Source organism: Passer montanus, unplaced genomic scaffold (genome assembly GCF_014805655.1).
Source record: "Passer montanus isolate IOZ18808 unplaced genomic scaffold, ASM1480565v1 scaffold78, whole genome shotgun sequence".
Classification (NCBI taxonomy): Eukaryota; Metazoa; Chordata; class Aves; order Passeriformes; family Passeridae; genus Passer; species Passer montanus.
In genome coordinates, this window is record NW_024373034.1 from 837,557 (window position 1) to 856,273 (window position 18,717).

The 18,717-nt window shown below is 40.1% G+C and overlaps 1 protein-coding gene across 6 annotated transcripts in view; it reads left to right on the forward strand.

Annotated features, from left to right (window-relative positions):
- TRAPPC9 (trafficking protein particle complex subunit 9) overlaps window positions 1-18,717 on the forward strand; it is a 450,083-nt gene that overhangs the window by 158,828 nt on the left and 272,538 nt on the right. The window contains exon 20 of one of the 6 annotated variants that reach the window (XM_039731501.1): window positions 567-657. The exons of the other annotated variants lie outside the window; for them this stretch is intronic. Within the exon in view, the coding sequence (XP_039587435.1) occupies window positions 567-636 (70 nt within the window). The 3' untranslated portion in view covers window positions 637-657. Of the gene's footprint in view, window positions 1-566; window positions 658-18,717 lie in introns of those variants that run through there. 6 annotated transcript variants of the gene reach the window in all.

An 18,717-nucleotide genomic window follows, 5' to 3' on the forward strand; every position in this document is an offset into this window, starting at 1 on the left:
AAAATTAGCTTATTTCTCATAGGAAAAGTCTTTTGCTGCACTTTGGGGGAGGAAAAAAAAAATTAAAAAAAATTAAGGAGAAATATTTTCCTTTTTTAAGCAATGGCTCCAGATCTTTGCTTTTTAATACAGGGCAGACATTCTCTGGAATCTGCTTTTGAACCAAGGTTTTCACCCCAAATATACAAAGCTTTCAACACACCCCTCTTTTGGAGTATCCCTTTAGGAATTTTTTTCTTTGGCTATTGATTGTTATTAATACCTGATCAATATTTCAAGAGAGGCTTTTCAATCAAGTTCATTATTTCTTTCATTTCCCCTGTACCTTTTTTGATGCTGCCCTCGTTCTTAATGTTTGCCTCATTCTACCTTTATTTAAATTACGACTTTTTGCCAGCTTTGGTCACTTTCTCTTCCTTTTGTAATTTACTCTGTCTCCATTCATCACCCTGACTTTGAAATCTCCCATCCTGACAGAGTGGAGGTAGCAGGAAATTGTTTTCTTTGTCCCTTTTGTTATTGCTGGGGACTCTAAGTGTTTTCTTATATATATTCTCTGCCTCCAGACCCACAAGGAAGGATAATGCTGCATCCTGCTTACTCTGGCCTCTTTTGCTTCCCACTTTGGATGTTTAGAAAATAAAATAACTTGGAAATTCTGATGTGTTGCCTCTCTTCTCTACATTACAGAGTGGTCACTGTAGAATGTTTTTCCCTTATGAGAGGGAATTTGCAGGGGATTCCTGCATTGCTTCAATGGAAAATGAGGAATGCTGATGGGTGCTGCCCTTACTAGAATATTCTCTGTAATATATTTGATTTATAATGAAGCTGCACAATTGATCATGGTACTGGCAATGGGAAGGGTGAGGAGATGGAAACAGAAATGCCAAAAAAAAGTCTGGGATTGTCAGAAGATCAATTGGCACTGCCAAACCTTTCTGAGCCCATCAAGGGCAGTCCCTGGGATCCATTTTGTAGTATCCACATCATTTGGTGCATTCCAACCCTGTCCTCTTCTCTGTCTTATTTGTATTCCTGTAAAATGGATCAAATGTGTAGAATACTGCACAATATTTTTATTTTAAGGTCTGAAAGGCAGTTTGCTTCAATTAACTTAGAGACAGGGCAATAATAGCTGCTACAATAACACTGCATATGTCAGGAAAAACTGGTATTGTACTACTTAGGAAAAGAGACATCCTTTAGGCCATTAAAAGACTATCTGGAAAATAGATGCCTTTTTCTACAGTAAGATTATTCTGCTGACTAGTGAAAATTATCATTTTAGCTTTCAGAAAAGCTTAAACTTACAATTTGCTGTACTTTTTAAGCCAGTAATTGGAATTATTTACTGTGTGCATTGTAGCTGTTCTTGGAGATATATATAAGCAGTGTTTCTGAGAAGTGACACTCTTCTCCCTCTATTTTAGGACAGAGAAACATTTTGCTCCCTGTCATTTTATAGTCAGAAATGATAATTTGGGCTCAGTGATTATTTTGTTCATTCATCTTTCTGTCTTTCATCATTGCTTGTTTTGCAGACAAACAAATGATATGATCAGCCTTTTTCCCCCCTGTATCCCAAGATGTTAATTAGAGACTTCATATTCCCATCTCTGCTTTCCACATGACTTGAAATGTTCCTTCCTATCCCATTGTGGGACAATTAGTGACATGTTTTAGTCTGAGGTCTTTTTTTTCCCACGAGATTATGGTGGGGAGAGAAGAGAACCAAGATTCATTTGGAGTTGAGAAGGAAAAGACAGGAGATTTATCCTCCGTCTCCTGTGAGGTTGGCTGAAGAAAACAGAGGAGCAAGAGTTTTGGATGGTTGTTTGTTGAACTCCTGAAAATAATTTTAGGGTTCACTGCAAAGCTAAATTCCAACTCAAATTAATTTTTGCTGCTTTACATCTGCAGGAGTTTTTTAATACCTCAATATCCACAGGGAAATGCACTGGAGACCTGGTGTCCTGATGAAAAGATGTCAGCCAAGTTACTCTATGGAAGTTCTGGCTGCAGTGAGTGGTGCTGAGGTGTTGCCAATGTCTTCAGCTAATTAAAAATATCACCCAGTGGTATCAACATGTTTTGTTCATCTCTCCACTTGAACATATGTGATGATGATGAGGGAAGCAAATTCTCTCATGTCTGCTATTGGAAAGCTCAGCCTCTAGAGATTTTTTTCTGGATTAGCTGAGTCTCCACTTTCTTGAGGAAGAAAAAAATCTGTTTCTTGAAGCAGTCAGCTGCACTGTTAAAGGAGTGAGCAAAGTGCAAGTGTTTTGAATGTAATCAGTGGGAAATCTGAGCTTGTTTATCCCAGCAACGAGGTAATCAACAGGTTGTTCTGACATGGAAAAATATAGCAGACAGCTCTTGAAGGGAATTGTATTAATGTCTGTGAACAGAAAAGTGTTGCCACTAGCAGTGATCTGAATTTATTGAAAAACCATAGGTACGGTAATTATTGTGTTTCTTACTTGATTATCAAACCATTAAAATTAAATTTCATGACAGCCCTCATTTATGCCTAAATCACTTCATAATTTATGGTAATAGATGTAATCTCATTGTGTGCCCCAGGATATCTCATTTGGTACCACGCACCCTGCCTTGCCTTTCCATCCCCATTCTGTGCACGGTGTGTCTGAGGCACTGGGGGAAGATGGATGGTGGGAGGGTCTGAGCAGATCAATTCTCTCCTCTGTCCTTGTGGGACAGCACAGCTGAGCTGCTGAAGCCTTGCCCCTGTCTGACACTCCACAGCTGGGCTCTGCACATTCACACATTGGATTTCTCAGCCAGTTCTGGCCTTGGTGTGGGACCATGGGGATGAAAGCTTGGGATGCCCAGGACAGGACTGGTGTGAGGAGCTGAGAGATGAAGAGCAAATAGGACATGTTGTGGTAAATGAGGAAATAGCTCTGTTGGTAATTCAAATCAGAGAGGCTTTTGTGCAAAATTTACAAGTTCTGACAAGTGCTGGTGACCCAGGGGATTCTGATGTCAAAGAACATGATGGAATTTTGGCCTTTTCATTTTTTTTAAATTGGAAGTTGCCTAATTAAAAATAAGCTGAAGAAATCCTGCAGTAGCAAAATCAACACTCAAGTTAGGCTTCCTTTCTGGGTCAGCAGTTTTACCCTGCCTTTTAGCAGGGTTACAGGGTTAAATGAATGTGTTTGCTTACACATATACTCTTCAGTAAGTTTTGTCCTTTTTTTATAGTCAGCACAATTATAGGTATTTTGCTCAGTTTTGCTAAGTGAACTTTTGTGTGTATTGACTTCACCCAGCTTGATTTTTTCTGTTACATTCTAATGAGACAAGAATAATTGAAGAAACAAACTGTTATTTTCACTTTTATACCTTTTATCCCATAGTCTGGTGTTTCTTTCATCCATGAAAATAAAAGAATTTTTTTAAAGTCCTTTGTATGCATACTAATTATGAATGCCATTTCTGCTGCTTAATTATTTGATGTAAATGCATTGGTTAATTGAGCTGTGAAGTCTGTGCAGTGGTACACTGCAATTTCTGCAGTATGAGTTAACAATGCACATTTTGAAAACACTTTGAAATAAGTCCTCTTTCAAAGGGAGCAAGAACTAAAAATTCTGCCCCATTCTGAACCAAAAGTTCCCCCAATAAATTTATTGCCCAAATGTAAGTAAATGATGATTGTTATTTCTCGCAGCTGCCAAGTCAGTGTTTAATTTGTGTGTCTGTTTATGACAGGGCATGTTGTCTGTATGGGAGATTAATGATTTTTTCCATACATTGCTGTTACAGTTTATGTTTTAAAGACAAAGCTTCTATGATTAAGGCTTTGCTAGCTGTCAAGAGAAAATAAAATTTCACAGCAGCTGCCCTTGGTCTTCGTGTTAAATCTATGGCCAGCTGGATATTTCTGAGATACCTTCAAGTCAAATTGTATTAACTGAAACATGAAAATCACCCTTTGTTGTCAGGGCAATAGTTTTAATTTTGTCTCTTATTTGAATGTTGTTAAATAGACTTTTAGGTTTTTTTAAGGCTTGCCTTTTTCAACTAACAGCCAAATCAATCTTTAAACATAGTACATAATTTTGAGTGAATAATTAATTATTTTCAACAAAAAAAAAAAAAAAAAAGTAAGGGAATTGTTTTGGGTAGGAAAGGGCGATACATGTAGCACTGGTCAGGTCCATAATATGAACCAGTTATGATGTTCATAATTATTTCAAAGCACTTTTCAAAAACTGGAGATGCTACAGGAGGATTCTGCAAAAACTACAGAACTGCAAAATAACAAACAAAACAATAATAAAAAAAAAAGGAAAGAGCAAGAGAAGAAGTAATAAAGAGAAATTTCAGGTTTGGACTGCTTTGTAACTAAAGCACCCAAGGAATCCATTTGCATCCCATGAAAACCAGATGCTCTTTTGAGGTCTGTTCCAAGCTTGTCCCTGCCTGGTCCTGGTTCCTTTGTAGGGTGTGAAGTATCCCACCCCAACTGGGGCTTGATCACAGGGATCCTCAGTGTGACTGCACTGCAAAACCCAGATGTGATCTGAGAACAGAAAGAGGGAATGATAGGAGGGAATTTTGATATTCAGCTCTGCTCACACACACAGGACGAAGAGGAGATCAAGTGGTTGAAGGCTCAGGTGAGCGGTGAAAATAAAAGATTTTGCTTTTGGTTTGACAAGTGCAGTAAAATTTAAAGGCAATTTAATTCATTGTATGAGGTGGGGACAGAAGAGGGCTCTCCTGGAAAGGTAAAGGGAAGTGAACACCGGAATAAAAAAATGAACTTTGAGCTGTGTATGAATGCATGTAGAAATGAAGAGCTATCAGGCCTTAGGCATCATCAGACCATCACCCTCACGGAGCAGTGGAGGCAAAGACCTTCACAAAGGCTGGTTCTGAGGTGTCCTCTGTGGAATTGCCAAAGTTCTGCCTGCAGTTGCCACACTTTCCAACTGGAAGGCCTTTCCCAGTGTTCTGTCCCTGTAATGATGATGAAAACAGATGCCCTTGTAGGTTTTATGGCAATATGTTCCTGTTCCTCTCCCTATCCTGTCCCCAATGCAATATCATCCTTTTCTTCTGAACAGTCAGGATGTATTTCCATAGGGAATGTGCAGACAATCTATTCCCTATGATTTGCATTTGAATTTAGCATTTATTTCTGTCAAGAAATGTGCATTTGAGGGGAACTTTCCTTCTCCAGCTGCTGTATGAAGAGCTTTCTTTGGTCAGCTTTCTCAGACTTGTCTGAGAAAAGGGGGTTTTTTCTCCTCATCCCTTCCCCAAAATTCAGTGTATGGATTATATCAATCCTGGGGTACTGCACTGAGTGGGCACCTCTTTTGGTATTATATCACTCTCCCTAAGAGTCTTTTTCTTTTCCCACTTCTTCAGTTGCCTTTTCGTAAATCAGAGGTGACTAACTCACTGCATTTAGCCTGCATGGCAGTTTTCCTGACCTCTCTGAACATTGCCTTGGCCTCAGAAGACCCAATTTGCACTATTTATAATATTTTGTGTATGCAGCTGGGGAAACGGGAGCTTTGTGAGCGCAGGCCAAGTTTGTCTCTGACAGGATTTATTAAGTTTAATAGGGTACAACATAAACATGGCTGGGTAGTTTGGCCCTTATACAAAATATCCCACAGATGTAGCACGAGTTTGCTCTTCCAGTTTTAAATGAGCTATAAATCACTCAAAATCCAGACCAGTCATCTTCATTTTCCCCTTAAATCCTAAGTAGATTACAGGTTGTAGGACTTGCAGGGTTCAAAGCTGCCTCTTGAAAAAAGTCAGAGTAATTGATTTCAGGATTCAGATTTAGAAACTATTAAAAAAAAACCAAAACAAAAACACGCCACCTTTTTTCTCATAGAAGAAGCCAGACTTTTTTCTTCCTTAATTTCCTCAATACTTGAAAAATATTATTTCTGTATTGAAATTTTTGAGTGCTAGGCACTGTTGTAGAAGCATTTGACAAATTTCAGGCCTGTTAAAAAAATTGACTGAAGTGCTAATACTTTTTAATTGGGTTTTCATTTTTGTGCAAGATATATGGAAGAAAAAGTAAGAATGTAAGAAATATTATAATTGTTTCTTTTGTTAGCTAACAATGGGACAACAAGCTAAACAGGAAGAAATGCCTCTTCCTGAAGGAAGTCAGGGTTGAAATGAATTGTGCTTGCCCTTAATTTACACATATTCAAACCAATAAATTCAGACTGTGGTTTTAGAAAATCATGTTTCAACGTTGATAGGTGATGGAAAAAAGTGGAGGATGAAGATGAACCTTATCAACCTTTCACTGTGAATTAATCTCCCTGCTAGAATGAAATACAAAAATACCAATATTCCCAGGAAGAACAGATTCCATGTAACGTTGAGGTTTGTTCCTTTTCCAGTAGGTTTTCTGAACACTGAAGGAGAAAGGAAAGTTGTATTAATCAACGTTGTTTTTTCTTCCCACATTTGTCTGTATTTCTGTGAGATGGATACTTAATCACAACTTCTGCTTTGTCTCAAACCTGCCCTGTGGCCAGCACACCTGAGATATTCTGTTGACTGTCTCTCCTCATAAAATCCATGTCAGAAACTTGGGAGTCTTAAGTGAAATGATGGCAGAAAAGAGGTTCCCTCCACAGGAGGTCAGACAAGTGTGGGATTGATTTGTGCAGCTGCAGCACAGCTGGCACAGCCCAAATTTCTGCCAGACTTGCCTTGCAGCGTGAATTCAATGCAGCTGCAGAGATTGTTGCTGCAGAGGGTGTTGCAGAATTCTTTCTTACCCAGTGGGATGCAGCAGTGCCCAAGGCAGGGCAGGCAGGGGGAGCTGCCCTGAGCTCTGTGCCTGGATGGGAGCAGCAATGCAAAGAATAATTCACTTGCCTGGTGCTGTGCTGCCAACATGGGGCTTCATGGCCAACTTCCATGGCCAACTTCCAGGTTTGAGTAGATACTTCCACAGGGACCTCCCAACCTACACTATTCCTTGATTTGGAAATCTATCTACTCATTGGAAACTTGTTTGTTCTTCCAAAGCCAGCAGTTATGGGCATGTGTCCATAGGAACTGGTTCCTCTGTTGCTTTCTTTTGTCCTCTAAGACTTTCTGTCTTTCCAAAATTTCTCCTAATCTGTCTTGGGTTTTTTTTTACCCTTCTCTGGAGGAAGTGTTTTTTTTGGATTTTTTTTGTGTTTTTTTTCTTTTCTCTTAGCCTTTTTTATTTGTTTTTTTCTGCTGTTACAGATTGCACAGTGCCACTTTTTGGTAAGGCTTTGACCTCTAACTCATGTCTTCAAATAGTGTGTTATTTTGAGAAATTTACCCTTCTCTGGAGGAAGTGGTTTTTTTGGATTTTTTTTTGGTGTTTTTTTTTTTTTCTCTTAGCCTTTTTTATTTGTTTTTTTCTGCTGTTACAGATTGCACAGTGCCACTTTTTGGTAAGGCTTTGACCTCTAACTCATGTCTTTAAATAGTGTGTTATTGTGAGAAATTTGTGAATTTATTCCGTCCTCCTCCATAGGTTCAGTTAGGTGCAATACTTTGTCTGCTCACTGTCACCTAAACCTGGTGCCTTGTATGTTCATCTAATAGATGAAAAAACTCTGTGGAATTCATTTGCCTAAGAAATTGCTCTATTATGATATTTGGACACTTGCACACGAGGAGTGAAGGGTATCTGGGTGCACCTAGACTCTTTAGAGATTGCTGGACAAAGTGGTGAAGGTAACTGAATTGTTTTAATCCATTTCCCAATTAACCATCATCTTTATTTTTTGTGGAAAACTCCCTAACACATTTTAGGGGTTTTTTGTTTATGCTGCCAGTAAGAGCCCGAGCTTTTGGGTGTAGGTGCAGCTCCAGGTCACACCTGCTTTGATCGATATCTGTAGATAAATAGATTAATTTAGACCACAGCACTCCCTGTATTGAGGAGCACTTGGCTGTGTTTTGTGGCTGTGGTGACACGGTGGCTGCGTTAATGGGATGAAAGAAGATTGTCTTGAGTGGCTGCCAGTTATGTCTGCCTTAATGGCCAAAGGATTTATGAAAGTTACACTCGGATGTTGCCCAGATTTGGCTTCCTGCCTGCTCTCTGATGTTCTGTAAAAGATCACGAGGGTGCAGCATCGATTTCCCGAAGTTGGAAATTAAAATATCCAGTTTCTATTAATTTGTTTTAGATGATCAAAAATATAATTAAAATAGCTGGTTTGTGAGTATTTCCTTCAAAGAGAACACTCATTTAAAATTAGTGCTTAATCAGCTTGAATTTATTCCTTACTCTTGACATCAATTTAATTCTGCCTTCATTAACTGGAAACAAAAGCTAAAACAACAGTGATTTGAAAAGATCACTGAAAGATGTTAAGTAAATGCTGTAGTATATAAAGCCACCCTTTTGTGACATTTTCATTTTGCAGTTACAAATGTGTCTCCAGATTCTGATTTGGAAATTCTGTTTTCTTCCCCCCTCACCAATGCCACCATAGTAACTGGGATCACAGGCAAAAAGTTGAAGCCTTCTTTGAAATAATGAAAAGATTTATAGGTCCTGATTTTAAAAAAACCCAAATCAGTATTCTGCTAAGTTTGAATACAATTTATGATTTGCCCTGTAAAATTGTCTAATCTTGGGAGGGAATGGGGGGATGCTAAATCTGTAGTCTTTCTTCTTCAGCCTCTTCTTCTGTCCACTCCAGCCAACTCTTCCAGTGGCTCTCCCAGTGAGAGCCTTGCCATGTTTGAGGTTTTCAAAAATGCAAATTCTGTCTGATTCTTTGTAACAATGAAGAATTCTGCTCTAGCCTTGGATTTTTGATGTATAAGTGACAATTATGAAATGATATATCTGGGAATTGTTTGATTTCCTGGCCTTCAGTGGGAGAGCAACTCTCAGTCTGGATTGCTTATACCTTGATTTCTACCTAGTGCAGGAGGTGTGTTTAAAATCTCCCTATCTTATATGGTGCTTTCAGGATATGAAAGATCCTGACATCATGGAAACAGTCCAGATTTGATATGTCAAATAATAAGATGGAGGAAAAAGCGTGACTTGTTCTAAAGAACATTTACAACTTTATTTACATGGTTATTTACATCTTTATTTCAGTTTTATGTGTACCTCTGCATTGATTAAGTGTGCTGAACTAGGAAGGGGTAAACAGGGCTTTATGCAGGGAAGATGTGGCTCATAAATCCATTTTTGTGAGTTTATCCATTTCCAGAACATTGAAGTTCTGGTCGGGAACGAACAAGCTTCTGGGTGAGAAGGGTCTAATTAATGTCATTCTTGACATGGGAAGGAGTTCCCCACCAGAAACTGATAGAGAAACCAAGCTGCTCTGGGACAGGAAGGGAAAGTTATTAATTAGTTAAGAAAGGGAGTAATAACTTGGAGAGCTCAGGTCCTCATTGGAGCCCCTCTGGAATGTGGGCTGAACCCTGAACTGCTCAGCTGTGTTGGAACTCTGTGGGAAGAGGGTGAGCAGAGGGCTGGGAAGATCCCTGGTACTAGATAGTGAAGGAGGGAGCTGATGTGAGGAGTTAAGAGAGGACAAGATGATGAACTGTCAGGTGAACTTTAGTCTTAATAAATCCAAAGTGATGAACAGGGTGGAAAGAAATCTGAGCTTTAAATAGTGGATGTTGAGCTCAGGGCTGTCTTTTACCTCCTAGAAATTGGATCCAGGTTTTAATACTTCTGTGAAAATCCTTCCTTTGGCTCAGTAGTGGTTGAATACTAAACAAGCATCTTTTTGAGCAGAATGTTTTGTATCAGCACAGGGCAGGATGTTTTCACTTTGGAATGATCTCACCAAATGAGAAGATGATACTTGAAAAGTATAATCTTATTTAAGTTGAAAGGAAGTGCTAGGAAAAAAATATTTGCAAAAGGGAACCTGATATGAGAGAGGAATCCAATGTTACACTTGAGGGGAAAAAGGAGAAAATAAAAAGCAAGCACACATTGTGAATAGAAGAATGAAGTATGAAAGTATTTCAAGTTTAATAGTCTGAGATGATTGAGAGTATATATTTTTTTCTCTCAGTCAATTACAGGATAAACCTTTGTTGGTTGGTGTAACTGTTGTTAAATGGAAACTGGTTTATTGATTCTTGTCTTCACAAACTGAATTATTTACTTCTTGGTGAAGCTTTTGCTGTTGTCCACGGATTTTTTCATGACTCCTAACCTGATGGTTTCTGGAGTGCTCCCACCCTTGCAGTTGTTGCAGGATTTGCACTGCTGAGGAGAGGAGCTGCTTGGAGGCTGTTTATATTAGATTATTTTGGGATGGAGTAGAGATTTTCCTCACCTATGGTAGGTGCTCTTTCGGGTGCTTCAAATACTCTATTTCTCCTCTCCCCTGTGGCTTATTCTCCTCTTCAGAGTCCTCTTTCCCTTGGATTGTGCTGATGCCAAGCAGGTGCCCTTAGGTCTGTGCTGTAACTGAGAGGGGAAGGCAGTGGACAAGCAGGAGAGCAACCTTTGCTTTCATATTTTTAGTCAGGTGAAAGAGTTATAAACTACACAACAAAACAGTTATAATCTGGATAAATTCAGGTATCTGTTGCAACTAGATAAACTTAGTGTAGCAGAACAGGGTTGGGCCAGAGATTTAGTGTGCCTTTCACAGAATTAATTTTTTTTTCTTCTTATCTGTATAAGTCTCCAGAAACAAAGCTTCTTTTGGAAAGAATCTACTGAGTCATTGCTTGCATGAGGGAATTTTTCTCTCTGACTCCTGCTCTGACAGTTTACTAGGTCAGGAGGATTTTTCCTGAAGTATTTATTCATTGTCTTTTTTAAAAAAAGTTGAACCTGAAATATATGTCAGCTTTGCAGAACACATGGCAGAATATTAATTCTGTTAATAGTAGGCTGTGAAATGTAGGGTAAAATCCTAGCCAGGGGATTATCTCAGCTAAAACCTTTTCCTTTGACAAGTGAGGGCCTAACACATAAATTATAGTCACCACCAAAGTTTCCTTCCCGGGTTACTTCATCAGGGAAGCTTCTCAGCCCTATCTTTTATATCAAAATTGAGTTAATGAGTTGTGCATCTCCTGATGAGTTGGCAGAGCTTTTGCAGCTTCAAGGAGATCTAACACCTGCTAATATCAATGCAAAAGCTTGGCTGCAAAGTTGCCAAACCCACATTTAACCTATTTAAATCACAAGCTACCATTGATCTGGTTTTCACAGTGTGTTCTCCTGAGTGCTTTGGGCTTAGATGTATTACTTAAAGAAAGATTTTAGTATTTAATTTGCAGTGTTTAAAAGGAGAGAAGCTGCCTCTTTAGCATTGAGAAAGGAAAAAAATGCAGTTTAGTAATTTATTGCTAATTAAGAACAGGCATGAAAAGGATTCTTTTACTGCATGAAGATCCAGTTTGGGATGAAGAAAATCACACTTGATCAAGAAAAACCTCTGAGTGGCAAGCTGCAGTGAAGTGTGTCTGTGTGGAGAGTGAGGGTGGGAGCAGGGCCTGACCCTGTGTGTGAGCCAGGGCTGTTCCTGTGCTCCCAGCACAGCTCAGTCACCACTGGCAGCTGGGCCAGGCTTTGGAAAGGGTGATGGTGCCCAGGTTTGAGGCTGGGGTGGTGTTGAACAATCCTTTCCATTCAATTAAATCGTAGAAACATGGAATGGTTTGGGTGGGAAGGGACCTTCAGGATCATCCACTGCCAACCCCATGTCAAGGACACCTTCCACCACCTCAGGTGGCTCCAAGCCCCATCCAGCCTTGAACACTTCCAGGGATGGAGCATCCCCAGCTTCTCTGGGCAACCTGTGCCAGAACCACCCTCATCATCAAAGCCACCTCCCTTACATCCAATTTTAATCTGCCCTCTTTCCATTTAAAACCACTCTCCGGTCCCTGCAGGCCTTGGTACAAAGTCTCTCTCAGGTTTTATCACTCCCTTTCAGGCACTGGAAGGTGCTCTGAGGTCTCCCTGGAGCCTTCTCCTCCTACCCAGGCTGAGTCCCCAGCTCTCCCTGCCTGGCTCCAGAGCAGAGGGCCTCCAGCCCTGGGAGCATTTCCATGGCTCTCCTTGGGAGCCTCCAGCTCTGGGAGCATTTCCATGGCTCTCTTTGTGAGCATCCAGCCCTGGGAGCATTTCCATGTCTCTCCTTGGGAGCATCCAGGCCTGGGAGCATTTCCATGGCTCTCCTTGGGAGCTTCCAGCTCTGGGAGCTTTTCCATGGCTCTCCTTGGGAGCTTCCAGCTCTGGGAGCTTTTCCATGGCTCTCCTTGGGAGCTTCCAGCTCTGGGAGCTTTTCCATGGCTCTCCTTGGGAGCTTCCAGCTCTGGGAGCTTTTCCATGGCTCTCCTTGGGAGCTTCCAGCTCTGGGAGCTTTTCCATGGCTCTCCTTGGGAGCTTCCAGCTCTGGGAGCTTTTCCATGGCTCTCCTTGGGAGCTTCCAGCTCTGGGAGCTTTTCCATGGCTCTCCTTGGGAGCCTCCAGCCCTGGGAGCATTTCCATGGCTCTTCTTGGAGCCCCTTGGCCAGCTCTCAGGTCTCTGCTGTTCTGGAGCCCAGAACTGGCTGCAGCACTCTGAGAGGTACCAAGGACTGGCAGCAACACAAATTTATTATTTTTTTTCATGGTCCTAAAGTATGTTGTGGAGAGTCCTGATGGGAACTGTGTCATTTTTGTGTGTACTGTAAAAGTTAATCCAAGTTTGTCCTTAATGAGGGTGCTGGTGGTGGCCGTGACAGCCCAGATTTGAAATAGACTTTGTTTGTAAACACTGGAAATGAAGTGGACTTTGTGTAGAAAAAGGAGAAACCTTATTTTTTTAAGCTGTTCACTCTTGAGTATTGTCTGTGTAAATTTGGAGAAAGTACCAAACATAAATCTGAGATAGTTTCCATCTAGTAAAATACATTTAAAAAAAAATTATAACAGCTGCACATTGTTTTGGAAAATAAGAGAATTTATGCAAGATTTTTCCACAAACATTTTTCTTGTTTTCTTACTCTAAACCTGTGTCTATATAATTTTTCTAGGCAAAAACCTTTCACTCCTTGGAGTTTTTGGATGACTTGTGAGTTGAATTTATTTTGCAAAGAGTAGGCAAAGTGTGGGTAATGTTTGTAAATCTAACCTGTTCAATTTGGATAAATCTTACGCTGAGATCTTAACAGTTCAGTGACTGAAAGAGTGAGGAAAAAATAAAAAATTGAAAAAATGCACATACTAAAGCTACTTTAGAGGCAGTTTATTTTCCTGCTGCTCTTTGAAAAAAGGGGACAGGGGAGAAAAGTGTCTTTAAATAGCCTGTTGGGCTGCTGCTGCTGCATCTACTTGCTTGTGTGACAGATACTGCATTTCTCATTAGAGGTACCTTGCAAGGGCCCATGGTCACCATAGTAACTATCTTGGAGCATTATACCTTAAATTTATCCTGACGAAGGTTACTGTGGCAATTCCTCAATTCCTACTAATTGGCTTTTTTTTAATGTTCTTTTTTTGCTGCTGCTATTTTTAGCTCATCCCCTCCTCCTCCATTTAAGTTCCAGATCCTAAGTGGAATGAATTAGCAGAATTAGTGAGAAAATGCTTTACAGGGTAGGACTAATTGGCAGCTAAACTCTGTGTTTTCCTCCTCAGTGTGAAAAAAAAAATCAAAATCTAAATCATAACTTCCAGTGCTAACTAAAAGGTTATCAGATTTGTCCTCCAAATGTTTTGATATGAAACAATATCAGTGCTCTTGAGACACGGGTTTGGTTCCTGCAGACTTGTACTATTGTTTATTATCAAATATTAGTCATGTTGTTTATTAGCAGATATTACTACCAGCAGACACAGAGGGAAACAGCCATATCCTGAAGAGCTGAAAAGCTAATTTAAAGCAAGCCTGTGATAAACAGAAGAGTTGCCTTGTGCTGAGCTATATTGGTACCTGGGACAGATGGCTCTCCTTGGGAGCATCCAGCCCTGGGAGCTTTTCCATGGCTCTCCTTGGGAGCCTCCATCCCTGGGAGCATTTCCATGGCTCTCCTTGGGAGCATCCAGCCCTGGGAGCATTTCCATGGCTCTGCTTGGGAGCCTCCAGCCCTGGGAGCATTTCCATGGCTCTCCTTTGGAGCCTCCATCCCTGGGAGCATTTCCATGGCTCTCCTTGGGAGCTTCCAGCTCTGGGAGCTTTTCCATGGCTCTGTTTGGGAGCATCCAGGCCTGGGAGCATTTCCATGGCTCTCCTTGGGAGACCCTTGGGCAGCTCTCAGGTCTCTGCTGTGCTGGGGAGCCCAGAACTGGCTGCAGCACTCTGAGAGGTACCAAGGACTGGCAGCAACACAAATTTATTATTTTTTTTCATGGTCCTAAAGTATGTTGTGGAGAGTCCTGATGGGAACTGTGTCATTTTTGTGTGTACTGTAAAAGTTAATCCAAGTTTGTCCTTAATGAGGGTGCTGGTGGTGGCCATGACAGCCCAGATTTGAAATAGACTTTGTTTGTAAACACTGGAAATGAAGTGGACTTTGTGTAGAAAAAGGAGAAACCTTATTTTTTTAAGCTGTTCACTCTTGAGTATTATCTGTGTAAATTTGGAGAAAGTACCAAACATAAATCTGAGATAGTTTCCATCTAGTAAAATACATTTAAAAAAAAATTATAACAGCTGCACATTGTTTTGGAAAATAAGAGAATTTATGCAAGATTTTTCCACAAACATTTTTCTTGTTTTCTTACTCTAAACCTGTGTCTATATAATTTTTCTAGGCAAAAACCTTTCACTCCTTGGAGTTTTTGGATGACTTGTGAGTTGAATTTATTTTGCAAAGAGTAGGCAAAGTGTGGGTAATGTTTGTAAATCTAACCTGTTCAATTTGGATAAATCTTACGCTGAGATCTTAACAGTTCAGTGACTGAAAGAGTGAGGAAAAAATAAAAAATTGAAAAAATGCACATACTAAAGCTACTTTAGAGGCAGTTTATTTTCCTGCTGCTCTTTGAAAAAAGGGGACAGGGGAGAAAAGTGTCTTTAAATAGCCTGTTGGGCTGCTGCTGCTGCATCTACTTGCTTGTGTGACAGATACTGCATTTCTCATTAGAGGTACCTTGCAAGGGCCCATGGTCACCATAGTAACTATCTTGGAGCATTATACCTTAAATTTATCCTGACGAAGGTTACTGTGGCAATTCCTCAATTCCTACTAATTGGCTTTTTTTTAATGTTCTTTTTTTGCTGCTGCTATTTTTAGCTCATCCCCTCCTCCTCCATTTAAGTTCCAGATCCTAAGTGGAATGAATTAGCAGAATTAGTGAGAAAATGCTTTACAGGGTAGGACTAATTGGCAGCTAAACTCTGTGTTTTCCTCCTCAGTGTGAAAAAAAAAATCAAAATCTAAATCATAACTTCCAGTGCTAACTAAAAGGTTATCAGATTTGTCCTCCAAATGTTTTGATATGAAACAATATCAGTGCTCTTGAGACACAGGTTTGGTTCCTGCAGACTTCTACTATTGTTTATTATCAAATATTAGTCATGTTGTTTATTAGCAGATATTACTACCAGCAGACACAGAGGGAAACAGCCATATCCTGAAGAGCTGAAAAGCTAATTTAAAGCAAGCCTGTGATAAACAGAAGAGTTGCCTTGTGCTGAGCTATATTGGTACCTGGGACAGGTGCTATATTGGTACAGATGCAGCCACCTGGCATCTGCTGCTGCAGCAGGTTGGATTAAAAGTTATTCATAGGCTGATGATATCATTGTTTAATTTCCTGTAGGTGTATTAGAGGATGACTGCTGCACTTCCAGTGGCTGAGAAGTCTCAAATTTAATTGCTGGATTGACTGCAGCTCCATTTCCCAGGCCCAGGATGGAGGGAGCAGTGACCTGATGAGCCCTCCCAGGGTGCTCATTGCATGGGCACAGGGCAGCAGGGAGGAGAAATCCGAGCTGGAATGGGGCTGGCAACTGCTGGTGTGGGGAGGGAACAGCTCAGTTCTGCTGGACAGGAAATGGGATTGCAGATATGGGCACAAAATGTGGCCTTAAAGAAGGCAGCAAAGTGAGAGGACATCAGATCATGGCAGTGAGGGAAGGGGAAAAGGGAATGAGGAGGTCAAGGGCAGGGGAGGAAACTAAAAAAGGGAAGGAAAGGAGAAAGGAAAGGGGAAAGGAAAGGAGAAAGGAAAGGAAAGGAAAGGAAAGGAAAGGAAAGGAAAGTCTCAGCTTTTCAGTGAGGTGCAGGACACAGATGCATGTTCAACCACTGTTCTGCACTCAGCCCATCTCTGTGGGTCAGTCTTCACCCAAAGGTGCAGCCAGCAGTCACTTGACCTTTTCCTTCTTTTTGGGAGAGAAGAACTCAAAACTTGCCAGCCTTTAAACACAGAGCTTTCTCACTGTAATGTCAATTCAGCCCTGATGTAGCTCAGCACTTGTGTTCAGCACAAGGCAAGCTCAGAAGATGTAAGAGATGTTTATTCAGTGTTGACTCTGAAGCACCAAGGATGATGCATTCAATTGCTTTGAAGTCCAAAAATTGTGCACTAGAACTGGTTAGAACAATTCAATTTTCTTCCCGTGCTTAGAAAAATTTCATTTTCTTCCTATGCTTCCTCAGCAGAAATTTGCAAGGACTGTAATTTCATGGCTGGGAATGGGAATTTGCTACAAAACTAGAAATTTTAAAAATAATTAAATAATGGAGGCCTGGGAATTACATACAACCTCAAGGGCTGTGCAGTGCTGTGTTTCATTTGCCATTGTTATGTTGTTTGGTTTTTTTTTTTGTTTTTCCCCTGTATAACTTTGAGCAGAAGCCTCTTTTGCAATAGAAAATAAAGCAGAACAAAATCTGGAAGACTGTCATTGGCTTTCAGCAATTTTAATTCTTCTTTAGCATGAAGGATAAGATGTAGGATTTTTCTGTGCTGAGTAGATGGACAGGATTTATATCTTGTTGACAATGTCTGCCTTTCATGTAGTTTAAAACAAAGTTAGCAGAGCTTTCTGGGATCCAAAATTGGTATTTTGTGACTGTGAAGCCAGTTCAATGGGCTTTGTAGAGCCCTCATTCTCTTCCCTGAGGTATTGGATGCTACAATTCCTGACCCACTGCTGAGCTTTCCAGATTTTCCTGTATTCTTCACTTGGAATGTCTGAGGAGGAACAGAATTGAGAATTGGAATTTTGCTCATTTTTTGGACACTTTGGTCATTTCATCTAATGGATGATCTGGGATAACAAAGTCCCTCTTGTGTGTTTTGGTTGTTTTTTTTACCCATATGCTGTGAGTATGTCATTAAAGAGATATGAGTGTGATTTGGAGCCTGAGAGACCAAGTGGGGAGTGATATTGGCAGGAAAGGGCCAAGAGCAGGAGCACAATCTGCTCCTCTGGGTTTGTGGTGAGTGCTGAATTCACTGCCCTGGCAGCAGCTGAACCTGCGCTGCCTGAGTGGAGGTGGAAATATCAGAGCTGGGTATTGGATAGACCATCTTCAAGGTTTCCAGAAGTTTTTATTTGAAATATATCAGCAATGGTGATCTGAAATGAAAATGCAGTCATGTAGAAATTTGCAACATTGTTCAAGACAAATAATTTCTTCCAGTGGTCAGTCCTGGAAGTACCTGAGCCCTGTTGGAAATCTGAAATTAAATGTAGATTGAATAACAGTGTTCACATGCTGTGATAATTTTTCAAGCTTTAGAGGCATTTAAACTTTAATTTTATGTAGCAAATTATACTTATTTGCTGCTTAGAATTTGTAGCTGAACACCTACTGAAGATTTTTCCTTCTTCTGTTGACTTTTATATTGTGTTGACTCTGACTTTTTTACTATGATTTTTGTTCTTCTCAGCAGTTTTATATCCTCATTTTGATCATAGATCCGATGGCAGTGGGATGCCTTTTTTCTGTGTGTGTTTTCTCCATGACACAAAGTGATTCTGATCAGTATTTTTGTTTGAACACTTGCTGTTGCAGGAATTACAAAAGATTAAGGAATAATAGAAAATTATGGAAAAGAGGAAAATAGTAATTTAAGTTGTAGCAGCAAATGTTTTCTCATGTATTTTACTTAAGTGTACAGAAAGTATTTAATAAGTCATAATTACTGGTTTTGTTACTGTTGGAAGAACTAGAAAAAGTTTCAGTGGAAGTTAATCATACACCTGATTCAAAAAGAATTTCAGTTTACCTACCAAAAATGTTCAGTGTTTTTTTTTTTTCTTCAGAGTTTGCTTTGTAGTTTGTGTTAAATTCTAGATCTGGATATTTCAGGAGAACTAAGCAGAGTTAGAAACTGAAGGAAGTGCTCAGGCTGTTGACACAGTTCTGTGCTTTCATGCAGTTTGAATCCAGTTTATGAATGGCTCACAGTAAGAGGCTTGTGAAGGCTCATGGAGGCTAATTCTCTAATAAAATCTGCAGCAAAAATGCAGATTGTAATTGTTTAAAATGACATTAAATTCTATCCTCCTGTATTAAAGTGTATGAATGAAACATGCTCCTGACAGCTTGAGCCATTCAAATTTTTTTCTTCTTCTATCATTAGTGACAGTAGGTGTAGTTTAAATACTCAGGAACTTTAAGACTGTTTTGGTTTGAATGTGAATGCTCTGTCTGTCAAAAACATCAAGGAAATGTGTTGTCACAGCATCATTCAGGGTCTTTTAGGTTGGAGTGGACTTTTGAGGTCAGGTAGTGCCATGCCCCTACTCAAGC